Genomic DNA, 16,959 nt, shown 5'->3' with positions numbered 1-16,959 from the left:
GCAAGTTTCTCCCCAGTCCTGGGCATTCTTCGGTGGACTGGGCTCCATCACAGGCTCCCTTGCCTGAGGAATGAGGCCAAAAGAATGGCAGGTACAGGGCCTCTCAGAGGCTGAGCAAGGCCTGGCCCACTTCCATTTTTAGAGATTCTTGATCTATTAAAAAATGAAGAAATGCAGTAACAGGGTTACAGAAGTTGTGGTGTATTTAGTCTTATGATGACTGTCTTCCTTCCATCCTGTCGCCATGTCCCTGGCTGTGTGTCCTCAAGTGGAGACAATGGCAGATGTCTATACTGAGTCCCCTCGTAACCCTGAGACCCTACAGCGCCTCTGCCCATCCCTGCCCCTGGGATCCCCAGGTGTGTGCCAAAGAACCCAGGGTTCAGGCGTCCTGTCTTGTGTCTTTTGAAAGTACAGAGCTTCACAGTTTACAAAGTGCTCCTGCAGGCATGACTGCCTGGGTTTGTCTGCAGCTCAGAGGGAAAGGCAAGGGGGTCATTCTTATTCTTATTTTTATTTTTTTGAGATGGAGTTTCATTCTGTTGCCAGGCTGGAGTGCAGTGGTGTCATCTTGGCTCACTGCAGCCTCTGCCTCCTGGGTTCACGAGATTCTCCTGCCTCAGCCTCCTGAGTAACTGGGACTACAGGCGTGCACCACCACGCCCAGCTAATTTTTGTATTTTTAGTAGAGGCGGGGTTTCACCATGTTGGCCAGGATGGTCTCGATCTCTTGACCTCGTGATCCGCCCATCTCGGCCTCCCAAAGTGCTGGGATTACAGGCGTGAGCCACTGCGCCCGGCTGGGGTCATCCTTATTTTACAGACAAGGAAGCCAGCCCAGCAAGGGAAGTGACTCACTTGCTGGCAGTCAGTGGCAAGGGTAAGCAGGAGCCCAGGCCCCTCAGTCCTTGGTGGTGAGGGGTGTCGGGGGTGAGGGCTTCCTGTCACACTGTGCTGCAAAGAAGCAGGTGGATCTTGACCCCATAAGCCAGGGTCTGGAGGGCTGCTCTTCTTTGCTGATTCGCTGCTGGGTCCCAAGCTTCCCACCAGATGGAGAAGCTGGGAGAGATTGGGTTAATTCAAGCTGTGAAGTGAGCGGGTGATTTGGGTGCTAATTAAAATGACGGGAAGTAAACAGCACTTGGAAACACCCAGCATGTGCCCCCTAAGCCCGACTAGGCCTGCGCACTCTCTGCCGTCTCCCCCAGCTTGGTGCAGTGGGCACCGTCTCCATGACAACTGAGCTGAGCTGCAGAGATCAAAGCTGGAGATGGGTTAGCTCCAAACCAGCCAAACCAGGGGTCGTGCGAAGGGGTTTCTGAAAAGTGCCTGAAGATTGGGGTCTGCCAGGTGTCTTCCCCTTCCACCGCCAGACCCTCCTCTCCTGGCTGCAAAACTCCCTGCCTAGGGCTTGAAGCAGGGCTGGTGTGGTAGGAGAAACCACCCATGGGCTGGGATTGGACCTCCTGGGACCCACCCCTGGCCTAGGACTTTTTTCATCAGCCAACATTTATGGAGTCCTGGTTAGGGGCACGGATTCTGGAATCACAATTCAGGGTGCAACACTCTTTTCCTGTGCAATTGCTGTGTGACCCTGCATAAGTAACTTAACCTCTCTGCGTCTCAATTTTATCAGCTGAGACATGGGGATAATAATAGTAATGTTCTCTTAGAACTGTTGTGAAGAGGAAACAAGATGAATGTAAAGTGCTTAGCATAACGCTTGCCACGTGGTAATTGCTGCAAAGATGTCAGCTATTGTTAGGAGTGTTATTACTAGGTACTAGATGCCGAGAAGAACTTTACATGGTCTCTGTCCTCAAGGAACTGGCCATCTGATTAGGGCAGAGTGAAGCAGAGGTGACATTGCCTGTTGTCACTGAAGCAATGGTAGATTTTGTGAGGCGCAGCTGGCCTGAAGGTTGAGTGGGGCTTGGGAAGACGATGGCTGAGCTGGGTTTGGGAGATGAGTAGAAATTCTGGGGCTGATGTGAACTCGCATTCCAGATAGAGAAGGCTGTGCTGAGGTCTAGCCATGCTGAAACCCTACAGGAAGGATGGAGCTGGGGGAGCCAAGGAGAGAGCAAGAGAAGATGGAATTTCTTCTGTAAGTGACAGGGAACCCGTGAAGGGCTTTCAAAATATGATACCTATTATAGTTTTTATTGTTTTTAAAATTTGTTTTTTATTATTTATATTTATCATGATTATGGTATTTTTTTTTTTTTTTTTTTTTTTTTGCTTTATTACAAAGTAATATATGTTCATTGCAGACATTTTGGGGAAAGTTAGGGAAAAGCAGACAGATGCCAGCATGCTCTGTATTCCTATCCGGCGGAGGTAATGACTGTTAACATTTTGGTATACATCCTTTTCACCTACTCACTTTTTTCCTCCAGAATTAGACCAAACTGTCTATTTAGTGGTGGGTTTCAAGGCGGGAGAGGCCGGGTCAGAATTCTGTTCTGGAAGGATCTGGGTGGCCACAGCCGTGTGGAAGATGGTGGGAGGGGGAGACCCGTAGGAGCCGCTGCAGTCATTCGGTTGGGGCTGTCCGGGCCAGTGGGTGTAGGGCAAGGAGGGCAGGTGAGAGGGATTTGGGAGGGAAAGGGGCTGGAGAGTCTTTGGTTGTCCAGGTGGCGTGGTGTGCGTGCCGCAGGAACAGGCCTGGAACTGGGAGCAGGAGCCTGGGTTCTCCCGGGGCCAGCCTGTTCCTCAGTGCACCTTGTATTGCTTTGTGTGAGGCGCCCTCGGAGGGAGGAAGAACGGCTGCTCTTTTTCATCCCAGAGGCCCCATGTTTGGGGTGAAGACAGCCAAGAACAGAAGCAAATTATTAGACGTAAGCGCAGAGCGGGAGGGGCCTGAGGCCTGGTGGCTGGCCCCTAAACTGCCTGCCTAGAGCCAGCGCAGAAGCCTGACCCGAGCCGGCTCCCATCCATGGGATTCTAGGGGTCTTAGGTACCATGTGGGACACTGGAAGGTGTAAAAAGCTCCTCTGGGCAGGGCATGGTGGCTCATGCCTATAACCCCAGTGCTTTGGGAGGCTGAGGCAGGAGGATCATTTGAGCCTGGGAGTTTGAGATCAGCCTGGGCAGCATATTGAGACCCTATCTCTATGAAAAAAAAATACAACAACAAAAATTAGACAGGCATGCATGGTGGCACATGCCTGTGGTCCCAGGTACTTGGAGGGCTGAAGCGGGAGGATTGTTTTTACCTGGGAGTTCGAGGCTACAGTGCTGCGATTGTACCACTTTACTCCTGCCTGGGTGACAGAGCAAGACCCTGTCTCAATAAAATAAAAATAAAGAGCTCCTCTGCTGATTCAAAGGTACAGTCATCACTGAGGTCCTCATGGAACAGCAGGGAAGTGACTTGTCTGAGGACACGCCATGGGCGAGGCTGAAAGTGGACGCCTGGTCCAATGCCTCTTCTGTGTCCTCTCTCTGCCTCCCGCTCCTCGGTGCAGATGCTGGTCTTCTCTTGAGGAGAGAGACCCTAATATATGTGGGGTGGCGGGTGGGGAACCCTGGCTCAGCTCCTCTTCTGTCTTGTGATCTTCGGCCAGGTGCTCTGTCTCTCTGAGCCTTTGTTTTCTCCTTTCTTCTGGTGTTGATCCTATGGGCTCTGCCTACTTCATAGGACTGTGAGGATAAAAGGCAGATCCAGCCAAATTCCTGGCGATAACTTACTCTAAAAGCACCACGCAGGCCGGGCACAGTGGCTCATGCCTGTAATCCCAGCTCTGGGGAAGGCTGAGGCAGAAGGATTGCCTGAGCCCAGGAGTTCAAGACCAGCCTGGGCAACATGGCGAGACCGCGTCTCTATTAATTTCTTTTTTAATTAAAAGCTTACTCATATATAGATAGATAGGTAAGATAGATAGATAGATAGATAGATAGATAGATAGATAGATAGATAGATAGATAGATAGATAAAGATAGATGATAGATAGATAGACAAGGGGTCTATAGCAGCTTTGATTTGTCGAGTGCTTCCTGGACCCCAGGCACCCCACTGGTGCCATCTGCTTTAATCTCTGAGTAGTCATGGGAGGTAGGAGCTGAGCCCCTCGAGGTCAGGGTGCTTGCCCAAGGAGTCCCTGTCAGGGGAAGCCTGGGGATCTGTAGGACCCCAGGGCCCTGCTCTCTTCATTCCTCTATGGCTGGCTGCCTGCCTTTGCTCTCCTGGGAGTAGGGGTCCTGGAATCCAGATCCACTGGGGCCCCCTCATCCCACCTGCCCAGCCTGGCCGCAGCAGAGATCAAGAGCCGAGGCCAGAACCTGGGGCAGCACTTTGCACAGAAGGGGCTTCCTCCCTGCCAGCTGAGTCAGGAGGGGAGTGGGGGATGGCGGAGCTGCTGGGGAAAGCCCCTTTCTTAGAACTTCCACCCCACCCCCACTTTCTCCCAAATTTCTAATCAGAAATTCTTGGTCTTGACCTTTGAGAATCCACTGTGTACTGAGTCCCAAAGATTCCTCTCACAGCCTGATTGGAGGTTAAGGCAACAGGGTTGGGCCAGAGGGTGGGGGTGCTAGGGGCGTCAGATGATGCCCAGGGGCCGGAGGCACCTTCCCTACTCCCGCTCTGGTGCAGGTGGGTTATGGGCACACAGATCTTGTTGGTTGAGGGCAGGTGGCTCATACCTCCCTCCCAGAACCCAGCCATTCCCTGTCACCTGCACAGCCTTGTCCCCACCCCTGCCCCGGGGATGATGGGTACAGATGTGAAGATCCCAGCTGATGGAGGCCAGTTGCCACTTTTGCCCCAACCCTTGTCACCGTGGTTTCAGCAACTGCACCTCTCTCAGCCTCCCTCCATTTCCCGTGGGGTGGACCCCCAGCAGAGGACTCCTCCACCCGGCAGAGTTCTGGAGAAGGCTTTGTTGGTTAAAGCAAACAAGGGAAGTGGTGCCTGCAGCCTCCCAGAAGCTTGCCTGGGGCTCAGGAGTGCTCAAGTCAAGCCTGAGGGATGGGGTGGGTGCTGGGCCCGGTGCCCCGCAGGCTCCCAGGAAGCACCCCTACAGCCTTCCTCTGTCAGCTCCTGGGCCCAGGGGCTTCGGGACTCTTGGCTGCTGGGACAGGTCTGTGTGGGCCAGGTGTGGGCCCAGCAGAGGGGTGGGCCCTCTGAGAGGCTCAATGAGAGAAACAGAGGAGAGAAGGACACTGGGACACACGGGGGATGCATATGAAAGCAAGAGGAAGAAGGAGAGAGAGTGGGAGAGCTGCCCTGGGCCCTCGCAGGAGCACTCTGCAGTCCTCCCACCCTCCCCCTCCTTCCCGTATCCTGCTGCCTCCCTCTCTCACTTCGGAAGAGGCAGGAAGGCCAGCCTGAGGGGGGTCCTCCAGGGTGAAACTGGAGGCTGCTCATGGAGTAGGTTTTGTTATCTTGCTTCTGGATAAAAACCATCTGACACTGGGGGAACTGCCTCAGTGTCCTTGTTTTCCTACTATCGCTCCATACATGCGTGCATGTGTCCACCTGCGCATCAACGAGGATGTGCATGCACACAAGCACGCGCCTGCACAAACGCACACTGCATGATACGGACCTGTGAGTGCAGGGTGAACCTGCGTCTGCACACATCACACACAGGTGCGGAAGTGTGCGCTCGGGTCTGTGCCTGTGCACACCACATCTTTCTTGGTGGCGATGCCAACTGCTTGCTCGGGTCTGGCCCCTTCTGGCCTTTGTCCAGGAGGCCCCACCCTGCCTGCTCTGACACTTGCCAGCTTCCAGGGGAGGCGTCAGAAGCCTGAAGGTCTTGAGATTTCAAAGCCCTTTAGCTAACCTCTGTGTGCCCACTCCTGCGTGCATGTGGGTGCCCTTTGGTGCCATGGCCCCATGCCCTTCTCCCCCAGACCCGACAGCTCTGCTCACCCGCACCCCACAGTGTGACCTCTGCACATCTCTGCTCCTTTGGCCTGGGGCAGAACTCAGGATGAAGGGGGCAGCTGCGGGTGGCTTCTCGTGTCCCGCTCCCCCCGCTCCCCGTGCTCCCCCCGCTCCCCCCACTCCCCCCGCTCCCAGAGCCCCTCCTAGAGCCCTGCACGGAGGAAGCGGGCAGCTGGTCCTTGGCACTGCTAGCCTCCAGGCCTGGGAAGCCCCCTCCTTGCCTGCCTGGCAAAGCCTCCACCAAGAGTGTCCCGGGACTGTTTGGTGTTTTTTAGAAACTGTCTCTGCCCCACAGGGGAAAGGGAGGAAGCCAGATAAGCTGAGTTTTCATGACAGGGAGCTGGGCTGGGTGGGGGCGCTCTGCCTCTGGCCACGAGAGGCCCCTGCAGCTGGAGCTGGGTGAGAAGGTCTCCTTGTGCCTTAGGCCTCAGAGAGTGTGTTGTAGCGAGAAGGGAGGTCTGTGCAGGGCATCGGGAGACCTGGGTTCTGTGACAGGAGGACCTGGGTCAGGTCATGTCCTATCTCTAAGCTTTCTCCTGCACAAAGAGGGGGCTGGACCAGGTGACCTCGTAGGACCCTTTCTGGGTCCTCTGCCTCTGAGGATTTGAAGCTGAACCGTGATAACCTGGGAAGCCTCATCATAGACCTGGCCTCCCCGCTCACTCAGTGCACCAGCTGAGCGCTGCAGAGAAGTCAGACCTTGGGCAAAAGCCGTCCCTTTGCAGCCTGGATGAGAGGCCTTCCTCCCGCCTCACTCACATGGTGGGCAGAGGTCAGGAGCGGGGACTGACAAGGAAGGGGCCTTGGCAGGAGACAGACAGTGCACTGTTTCGCAGGCAGTTTCTGGGACTGTTCCGGGTAGTGTGGGACCCTGGGACATCTGTCCTGGTGTTGGGGCTGGAGCTGGGCAGGATATGGAGTGGGGGTGCCCCACCCTCTCAAAGCCGCAGGCCCCTACTACTCCTGAGGCCAGTTTTAAGCTCTCTGTGGTGAAGACATAGAATATTGGCCTCTTACTGGGGTTCCTGAGGGTCAGAGGGTCAGAGGATCATACCCATGGCCACATGATGAGGCAGGGGACCACAGGAATGCTAGAGGGCCTCACACTGACAATTCCCATCTCTCTCCCTTTCTCTCTGTGCTCCATTTCCCATGGCCGGCTGCTGTTCCCTGATCTCCAGGAAGTGGAGGTGAGTACTGCCTGGGGCCCTGCTCTGTGTGGTCTCTGCAGAGCGCACCCCTCCCCTCCTGTCCCTCCATACCCTCGCTCTGACTTGCCTTCCCTGCTAGCCTCCGGTGTGGCATGGGGGCAGTAAGAAGCTCATGGGAGAGGCTGGAAAGGATTCTGGACATGGGTTTACAGGGATAGAGATGTGGGGGAGGCAGCTGGCATGGCCTGGGTGGGCAAGGGTCAGCCACCAGGATGATGGCTGCTGGCACGGAGCATCACCAGCCCAGGCCTCTCCTCTCTTTGGCCTCGCAGTTGAAGCTGTGGGATGTGGATCTTAGCCCTTCCCTTCTCCCTTGTCCCTCTCTGTCCTCTAGGATGACTACATCAAGAGCTGGGAGGACAATCAGCAAGGAGATGAAGGTAACATGACCCTCCCAGGTGGGGAAGGTGACTGACATGTGTGAAGACTTGAGACCTGAGGGCAAGCCCTGACCCCACTTGGGGGGCTCCTTGAGCAGCCGGGCCCCAGTAGAGATGGGACTTCTGGGCTCAGGAGCTCTGGTTATCAAGGCCTGCTGGAGGGAGAGGCCATTCAGCTCAGAAGTAGGGCTGGAGGTTCCTGGGTTCTCCCAGGTGACCTGTGTCCTGACTCTGTGTCCCTGCAGCCCTGGACACCACCAAGGACCCCTGCCAGAAGGTGAAGTGCAGCCGCCACAAGGTGTGCATCGCCCAGGGCTACCAGCGGGCCATGTGCATCAGTCGCAAGAAGCTGGAGCACAGGTGAGGGGTTTGAGGAGGTGGGAGCCCTGGAGCGGGTGTGTTCAAAGAGCAAGGGCTCAACTGACCTTCTCTTTATGAATCAGTTACCTACTGCTGTGAAATAAATTTAAAAACTTAGTGCTTAAAACAGCAAGTATATATTATCTCACATCATTTCTGAGGGTCAGAATCCAGAAGTGGTTCTCTTAGATGGTTCTGGCTCAGGGTCTGTTATGAGGTTATAATCAAGGTGCTGGCTGGGGCTGTTTCTTCTGAAAACCTGTCAGGGGCTAGAGGATCCACTTCTATGCTCACTCTTATGCTGTTGGTGAGAGGCCTTAGTTTCTGGTCATGTGGACCCCTCCACAGGGATGCTTGAGTATCCTCACAACATGGCGGCTGCCTTCACCTAAAGTAAGTCATCCAAGAGAAGAGTGAGGAGAAAGCCACACCATATGAGAACAATTACCAAACACTGTAGGGTCCAGGGAAAGTCATATCTCCTTTTTGGGCCTTGATGTAGTATCTCTAAGACAAATAGGTTAGACCAGATAATTTGAGGTTCCTTTGAGCTCTGACATGCAGTGACTTCATGAAATATTTAAGGTGGTAGCTTGTGAGGGGTTGTAGCTTGCAGAGGAGAAAGGAGTGAGGGACATTTAAGGAAGCCTTAGCTCTGGCTGAGTACGGTGGCTCACACCTGTAATCTCAGCACTTTGGGAGGCCGAGGTGGGTGGATCACCTGAGGTCAGGAGTTCGAGACCAACCTGACCAATATGGTGAAACCCCATCTCTACTAAAAATACAAAATTAGCTGGGCATGGTGGCGTGAACCTGTAGTCCCAGCTACTTGGGAGGCTGAGGCAGGAGAATTGCTTGAACCCAGGAGGTGGAGGTTTCAATGAACCAAGATCATACTACTGCACTCCAGCCTGGGTGATAGAGTGAGATTCCATCTCAAAAAAAAAAAAAAAAAAAAAAAAAAGGAAGCCTTAGCTTCAGCCCAAGAACAAGACTTTGTCTGGCTCCAAGACCCTGGAAAAGGTTCCAGTTCCCTTCTTTCTCTCCTGAATCACAGAATATGAGAGATGGGGTTGCAGTCTTAGAAGCCTGTGGGGGGCTTGGCCGGTGATGTAATGCATGAAGAATGCTTGATCACAGGCCGCTCTGTGGAGCACAGGCCTGGTGGAAAGCGGGCAGCTGTTTCTCAGCCCTGGCCCGTTACAGCTATGCAGGAATGTGGGTCCAGGACTCCCACATCTTCCATTTTTCAAAGACAGGCCAGGAATCCAGGTATTGATATGAACTCTCCCATTTGGTAAATGTTAGTGAATAAATAACTCAAAAAAAAAAAAAAAAAAAAACCCTTGGTGGCCAAGTATGGCCCAGGGGTCATCAGTTTGCACCCTCAGCTTTAGTCTGACCCCTTAAGTGAAATGCAACTCCCTTTTACCTCTGGCGGTCAGCCCTAGAGTTGCCAACTGAAGGCCCCATGGGACTCAGTGACCCCTGGAAGAGGGGAAGCTGGGGAATTTGTGCCCTGCCCAGTTGGTTCCACCCTTCTGAGCTGGAGGAGGGTCTGGCAGGGGTGCGGGGAGGGGGGGCAGGGGCAGGGAGGGCTGATCTGCTGGAGACTGTTGCCGCCTTCCTGTTAGAACAGGTCTCCTCAGCCCTCCCTTCCCCTGCTCCTTCCTCATTCTCACATCCTCCTTGGTGTGCTCCCCACCCTCTCATGTAGGATCAAGCAGCCCACCGTGAAACTCCATGGAAACAAAGACTCCATCTGCAAGCCCTGCCACATGGCCCAGCTTGCCTCCGTCTGCGGCTCAGATGGCCACACTTACAGCTCTGTGGTGAGGAGCTCTGGCCCCAGGTAGGGTGGGGGATGGGGTAACCCCAGGCCACAGGAAGCAGAGAGGACGACCCAGATGGGGCCTCCCCAGGGGTTTCCAGGACTGACATGGGGCCAGATGGCAAGGTCAGTGCGTGCAATGCAGCCAGACATACTAGGGCCACCTGCAGCCCTGGCTGGGGCTACCTGAGAGTTGGAGCCAGACCCTGTCTGTCCCTGATCTCGGACAGGTGCAGGTAGGGAGTGGGGCCTGGAAGAGACACTGCGGACTGGTAACCGCAAGTCAAAGGAGCTGAGGGAAGGCCTCAGCCAAGTGTGGAGGGCTGTGGAAGGAGCTCTGGTGTCCAGTTAGGGGGTGAAGAAAGGAGGATGTCCACAGGGTGGCGCCAGTGCTCACCAGCAAGCAGAGGCCTTCTGGGGCAGTGATGGAAGAAGGAACTGACTAGGAGAATGAATTTGCACCTTATGGATTTTTGTGAGGATTTCAGGATACAATATTTGTGAAAACATTTAAAACATTTTAGGCTGGTCATGGTGGCTCACGCCTGTAATCCCAGCACTTTGGGAGGCTAAGACGGGTGGATTGCTTGAGTCCAGGAGTTTGAGACCAGCCTGGGCAACAGAGTGAGACCCTGTCTCTACAAAAAAATACAAAAATTAGTGGGGTGCAGTGGTGCATGCCTGTGATTCCAGCTATTCGGGAGGCTGAGATGGAGACCAGGAGTTCGAGGCTGCAGTGAGCTGTAATTGCACCACTGCACTCCAGCCTGGGCAACAGAGCGAGACCTTGTCTCAAAGAAAAAAAAGTACCATAGAAATGCAGGTGCCGATGACGAATGTTTTTACTGGCAACAAGATATCAGGAATTGCTTGGTTTGGGAACGGCACTGACAGCTGACTCAGGGCAGATGCCAGGGCTGAGGGGCCTTCTTGGAGTGAGATGTAGATTTCAGTCACCCACTGTGGTGATGATTGACATTGCTGTGGGGATGAGGTCACCCAGGGAGAAGAAAGGGAGGAGAGGGAGAGAATGAGCAAGAGGCCAGGGCAGAGGCTGCATTTAGGAGGTGGGAGGGGTACAGAGGAGGTAGCAGAGCTGGCAAAGCGGAGGAGGGAAGAGGAGGGAGTGTTCTGCGACCCAAGGCCAGGGCGAGGTCTGGCCAGGACGCTGCAGTACAATCCATCCCGGGGGTCACGCTGTCCTGTGGGGAGGTGGAGGTCAGCAGGAAGTCTGATTTTCATCCCAGCCTGTGGCCTTGGGCAAGTCACTGGGTCTCTCTGCACCTTGCTGTTCTCTGCTGAGCAGGAGAAACCTAAGCCTCCCCATGAGATAATGTTGTCGAGTGCTGTGATGACCCGCTTCACATTAGCAGCCACCCCATGAGGGGAAAGAAATATGATCAGGAGAAAAGGCTTTCACGACAAGGAGTGCACAAGCCCCTCCCAGAGCCTGGCTTTAGCAGGCAGCCGTAGCAGAAGCGATTCTTAGTGAGGGCTGGGCATTGTCAGATGCTCCATAGGCAGTGCTGTTTCTATCAGGACTGCTGAGAAAAGCCCACTGGGGTAACTGTGGGGAGATCATCCAAGGGACAGGCCATGAGAGCCAGCGGGGCAACAGACAGCTAACACAGGGGAGGGGCAACAGGGGCAGGGGAGGGGAGACTGTGTCCTGGGAGGGACGGATCCTTAGAGAGGGCCGAGCAGGTTCAGTGGAGCCTGTGTGTCTGGGACCAGCTCTGGGCCCCGCTTCCTGAGCCCTGCCTCTCTCCACTCTGTACCTCGGTCTGCAGAGGGACCAAGAGAGGCCTTCAGGTTGTTCATGGGTGCTCCACGGGGGAGGAAGCAGATGTGGCTGCCACGGGAGGCTTGAGGGTGTCCCCAGCTGTGGGGACCCCTGGGGTAAGCCCTCAGTCCCCCATCCCACCTGTCCCCGTGTGCAGTGTAAGCTGGAGCAGCAGGCCTGCCTGAGCAGCAAGCAGCTGGCGGTGCGATGCGAGGGCCCCTGCCCCTGCCCCACGGAGCAGGCTGCCACCTCCACCGCTGACGGCAAACCAGGTGAGGAGAGTGCTGGGCCCCTGGGCTGGGGGCACTGCAGGCTGCCCGGCACCTCCTTCAGGGCTTGGGGATGGCAGAAGAGGTGTGCAGAGTAAGAGGGAAGTGGCAGCAATGCAGAAAGGCTCTAGAGAGCTGTGAGGTCAGAGGCCCAGATGAGCACAGAGCAGGAGGCTTGGGCCCTCATTTCTCCCCTGGGTACCTGGAAGGTGGGCAGAGGGAGGGACTCAGCCACAGGGAGCTGGGGCTGGGTGTTCTTCATGTCAGGAAGGTGTGGGTGGGGAGCTGGGAGAGGAAGCCCCTGATTTCCACCTTCCCTTCTGCTGCCGCCTCCCTGACCCCTGCACAGCCTCCTGGCCTATAAGGCAGGATCCCAGACTGAGATCGAGCCTGCTTCTCCACCGCACATTCGCCCTCCATGCCTTCTCTCTGTTCTGCAGAGACTTGCACCGGTCAGGACCTGGCTGACCTGGGAGATCGGCTGCGGGACTGGTTCCAGCTCCTTCACGAGAACTCCAAGCAGAATGGCTCAGCCAGCAGCGTAGCCAGCCCTGCCAGCGGTATGGGAGCTTGCTGCTTCGCCTGGAGGAGGGAGGGAGGTAGGGAAGGGGCTGAGGACACAGATGTGTGCTGGGCCAGCCTGCCCTTGTTCCCTCCTGCTGGACTCTGGGCTCTACAATCTGGGTCCCAAAAGAGCCTTCACCCCGAAGAAGTCACCTTCCATCAGAGCAGGAGGGATACCGGTTAGGTAGTAGGAAGAACTTCTTTTTTTTTTTTTTGAGATGGAGTCTTACTCTGTCGCCCAGGCTGGAGTGCAGTGGCGTGATCTTGGCTCACTGCAACTTCTACCTCCCGGGTTCAAGCTATTCTTCTGCCTCAGCCTTCCGGGTAGCTGGGATTACAGGTGCCTGCCACCACACCCAGCTAATTTTTTGTACAGACGGGGGTTTTACCATGTTGGCCAGGCTAGTCTCGAACTCCTGACCTCGTGATTTGCCCACCTCGGCCTCCCAAAGTGCTGGGATTACAGGTGTGAACCACCGTGCCTGGCCCAGAAGAACTTCTTAACACGAGTGGAGCGAGCTTAAATCCTGACACAGGCAGCCCAGGGAAAGTAGGAATCATTTTTCCTGAAGGGCTTTCAGAGCAAGGTTTTGAATGGTTCAGGCATAGTCCTATGTGGAGGTGGAAGGAAGGACCTTTAACCATTCTTGAATTTCTCAATCCCATGGTTAGATTCCAAGCTGCCCAGACCCAGAACAGAGGGCTGGGGTGGATGGTGAGGTGGAGGGATGGCGGGGTGGAGAGATGGCTGAACAGCCAGATGAAGTGTGCCTGAATCCTGCTCTTTCCAGGGCTGGACAAGAGCTTGGGGGCCAGCTGCAAGGACTCCATTGGCTGGATGTTCTCCAAGCTGGACACCAGTGCCGACCTCTTCCTGGACCAGACGGAGCTGGCCGCCATCAACCTGGACAAGTACGAGGTCTGCATCCGTCCCTTCTTCAACTCCTGTGACACCTACAAGGATGGCCGGGTCTCCACTGCTGAGTGGTGCTTCTGCTTCTGGAGGGAGAGTGAGTGCGGCCCCTCTCCCAGGCCCCTGCCTCACCCGTGTGGGCTCCATCAGAAGTTCCAGGCTCTCTGGGGAGGTCAGAGTGGCTCGCTCTTGGCCACTGCCCCAGGCCCAGCACTTTCCAGTTTGCCCACTTCCTGCACTCCCTCAGGGCTTCATCCTTTAAGGCCCAGGAAAGCCAACACCTTCAGCTCCCTTCCTTGGCAGGCTCCCAAGTGGATCCAGATTTTTTGGGTCCTGAAGCTTATATTCTTTTGGAGGTCTTCCTTAAGAAAGAGTTAAAAAAAAAAAAAAAATCCCAGGCTGTGTGCGGTGGCTAACGCCTGTAATCCCAGAACTTTGGGAGGCCGAGGTGGGTGGATCACAAGGTCACGAGTTTGAGACCAGCCTGTCCAACATAGTGAAACCCCGCCTCTACTAAAAAAAAAAAAAGAAAGAAAGAAAGAAAAAAGTCCCAGCACTTTGAGAGGCCAAGGTGGGAGGATCACTTGACCCCAGGAGTTCGAGACTAGCCTAAGCAATACAGGGAGACCTTGTCTATATGAAAAAAAAAAAAGTAGCTAGGCATGGTGGCATGTGTTTGTGGTCCCAGCCACTTGGGAGGATGAGGTGGGAGGATCACTTGAGCCTAGGAGGCCAAGGCAGTGAGCTGAGGTTGTGCCACTGCACCCCAGCCTGAGCGACATACGAAATGTCAATTTTCTGGGGCCCCTCAGAGGGCTTGGGAAAGGGCTGTACAAGTGAGGGTCTTAGAGCTCAAGAAGATTTGCTTCTCAGTGATTCTTCTTTAGGGCACATCTTACATTTTGTGCCCCCAATAAGTGATTTCCTATGTTGTCATCAGCCTTAGAGACGTGATGAAATTTCTCAGCTGAATATACCTGAAACAAGAGCTTTTGAGCCAGAGTCATCTCTGGGGAAATTGAGGTCCCCAGGGCTCACCTGACTTGTGTGGCTGGAGCTGGGGCAGCCCTGAGGTTCCTCGCTGGATGGGTCTCTCCTATCTTGGTGGAAGAAGTGCAGCATTGGCCAGGCTTCAGCCCGGGCCCCACCATACACTAGTCAGGGACCCCCGGAAAGTGACCAGATCTTTCCGAGTTCTGCTTCTTTCTCCCCATCGGAAATAACAATCCCTACCTTGGAGACCGTTGTGACGATGAGCCAAGAAAATCTGTGCAGAGCACCATGTAATTCACAAATCCCTCTGCAAATGCATGGTATTGTGATCTGTTTCACTGCCCCGACTGCCCAGCCTTCCTGTTGCCTGCATCACTCCAGCACTTTGACTTCCCAGGCCTTTGAAACCCACTCCATCCATTCTGTGCAGCAGCCTTCTTGGGCAGGAGGCTGGGAACTGTCCTCATTTTACAACCAGGCAGGCTTCCAGCTTGGAGAGGTGGGGACTTCCGAAGGTCACAGACAGGTTGGAGGTTGGCTGCCATTACAGTCATGCATCACTTAATGAGGGGAATGCATTCTGAGAAATGCGTCACGAGGTGATGTTGTCACTGTGCAAGCACCATGGGAGTACTTACACAGACCTTGGTGGCACGGCCTCCGGCACACCTGGCCCAGTGCTCCCAGGCCGCAACCTGTGTAGCATGTTATGTACTGAATACTGCAGGCAGTTGTAACACAATGGTAAGCATTTGTGCATCAAACATAGCTAAACATAGGCCGGGCACAGTGGCTTACCCCTGTAATCCCAGTACTTTGGGAGGCTGAGGCAGGTGGATCATCTGAGGTCAGGAGTTTGAGACAACCTGACCAACATTGCGAAATCCCATCTCTACTAAAAATACAAAAGTTAGCCAGAAGTGGTGGCATGCACCTGTAATCCCAGCTACTCAGGAGGCTGAGGCAGGAGAATCACTTGAACCCAGGAGGCAGAGGTTGCAGTGAGCTGAGATTGCACCATTGCACTCCAGCCTGAACTCCATCTCAAAGTAAAATAAAATAAACATAGTTAAACATAGAAAAGGTACAGTAAAGGGCTGGGCAAGGTGGCTTACGCCTGTAAGCCCAGCACTTTGGGAGACCGAGGCTGGCAGATCATGAGGTCAGGAGTTAGAGACCAGCTTGGCCAAAATAGTGAAACTCCGTCTCTACTAAAAATACAAAATTAGCTGGGCGTGGTGGCGGGCACCTGTAATCCCAGCTACTCAGGAGGCTGAGGCAGGAGAATCGTTTGAATCCAGGAGGCAAAGGTTGCAGTGAGCCGAGACTGCATCATTGCACTCCAGCCTGGGCAACAGTGTGAGACTCCATCTCAAAAAGTAGAAAAGGTACAGTAAAAGTAGTGTTGTAATCTTATGGGGCCGCTGTCCATTGTTGACTGAAGCGTCCTTGTGTAGCGAATGACTGTATTTTCAGGCCTGGGAGTTCTAACATTCCCTTTAGTGTTACGTTCCCCTGGGGTCTGTCATCCTTGGGTGTCTGTGTGCTCACACCACCTCCTCTTCTGAATCCTGTGACTCCTCTCATGGGTCCCTAAGACTTCTTAGGGACTTCAGGTCATCCACAGCTGCGGGATGAGTCCCCTAATGAGAGACTGGGTGCTTTCACGCCACAGAGCCTCTGTGCTTCTCACCCCTGCTGTGGAGTGACCCGGTGTCAGAAACGGGCTGTTTTCACCTTGCAGAGCCCCTGCCTGAGTCTCTAAGCCTTGAAGGGCTCAGTGTGTCCCCCCAGCACCAGGGGACAGCCCCATCAGAGGCTACTTTTCTCCCTGCAGAGCCCCCCTGCCTGGCAGAGCTGGAGCGTGTCCAGATCCAGGAGGCTGCCAAGAAGAAGCCAGGTGAGGGGCCAGGCCAGGCGCTAGAGGAGGAGGTGGGGGCGGCTTCCTAGGTTCCTCTGAGACCCAGTGGCTCCAGCCTTGGGCCTCATGGCAGACGTAGAACCCAGAGGAGGCCCTGGCCCAGGAAGGGATGCCCGCTCCTGTGTCTCTCCTTGTGGTGGGGCAGGGCCTCCCAATCCGCCCCTAGAAAAGCATGTGTTAGGCACCAATTTTATGCCCATCCATTGCCAGAGCTGGAGGTTGGGATATAGAAGGATGCTGGAACCCTCTACTGAGCTCAGCTTCCTTCAGCAAGCATGGGACTAATGTTTGAGTGAGGCCGCTCCATGAGAGACACTGACTCACGTACTCCACAAACGCCTGGGGGCCGGTCCCCAAGATATGACAGCAACTGACCCAGCCCAGCTCAGAGTGGATGGCAAGACAGACGCACTCCCCGGCCTCATGACCCTTAGCTCAGGCCAGTCGAGAAACACACAACACACAAATGGACACACCAAAAAGAGTACTAGCAGTGAGACCTGTACACGGGTGCCCAGGAGCTGCAGCGGGGGGCCTGTAGGAAGTCGGGGGGGCCTGAGGCAGGTTGGACTCAGAGGGGCTGGGAGGAGAAGGCTGGCCTTTCCCAGCAGGGGACAGCCAGGCTGGAGGAGCTCTGGGAGGATGGAGAGCGTCGAATCCAGTGAAGTCAGACTGGCTTTCCTTGAAGACTCGGGCCACGGAGTCAGGGAAACAGATGGGGTAGATGGGAGCCGGCACAGGTGCCGGGGTGGTGGTTCAAGCAAGTGGGTCTCCTCATCTTCAGCGAGTAGAGCTGGAAGAATTGCTGGCTGGGGTCCAGCCCTCGGCGTCTGGGCCT

At 54.9% G+C, this 16,959-nt stretch overlaps 1 protein-coding gene across 1 annotated transcript in view; it reads left to right on the top strand.

Moving 5' to 3' along the window:
• The window catches only part of SPOCK2 (SPARC (osteonectin), cwcv and kazal like domains proteoglycan 2), a 30,077-nt gene that overhangs the window by 8,935 nt on the left and 4,183 nt on the right, over window positions 1-16,959 (top strand). Inside the window, exons 3-10 of the mRNA XM_064374265.1 lie at window positions 7,078-7,086; window positions 7,442-7,487; window positions 7,733-7,847; window positions 9,565-9,679; window positions 11,619-11,733; window positions 12,171-12,290; window positions 13,086-13,304; window positions 16,038-16,100. Of these exons, the coding sequence (XP_064230335.1) occupies window positions 7,078-7,086; window positions 7,442-7,487; window positions 7,733-7,847; window positions 9,565-9,679; window positions 11,619-11,733; window positions 12,171-12,290; window positions 13,086-13,304; window positions 16,038-16,100 (802 nt within the window). The remainder of the gene's footprint in view (window positions 1-7,077; window positions 7,087-7,441; window positions 7,488-7,732; window positions 7,848-9,564; window positions 9,680-11,618; window positions 11,734-12,170; window positions 12,291-13,085; window positions 13,305-16,037; window positions 16,101-16,959) is intronic.

Source organism: Aotus nancymaae, unplaced genomic scaffold, assembly GCF_030222135.1.
Source record: "Aotus nancymaae isolate 86718 unplaced genomic scaffold, 86718_ANA_hifiasm-v0.15.2.pri h1tg000010l, whole genome shotgun sequence".
Lineage (NCBI taxonomy): Eukaryota > Metazoa > Chordata > Mammalia > Primates > Aotidae > Aotus > Aotus nancymaae.
The sequence above is the reverse complement of the archived record's forward strand: the minus strand, read 5'-3'. Positions and strand labels throughout refer to the sequence as shown.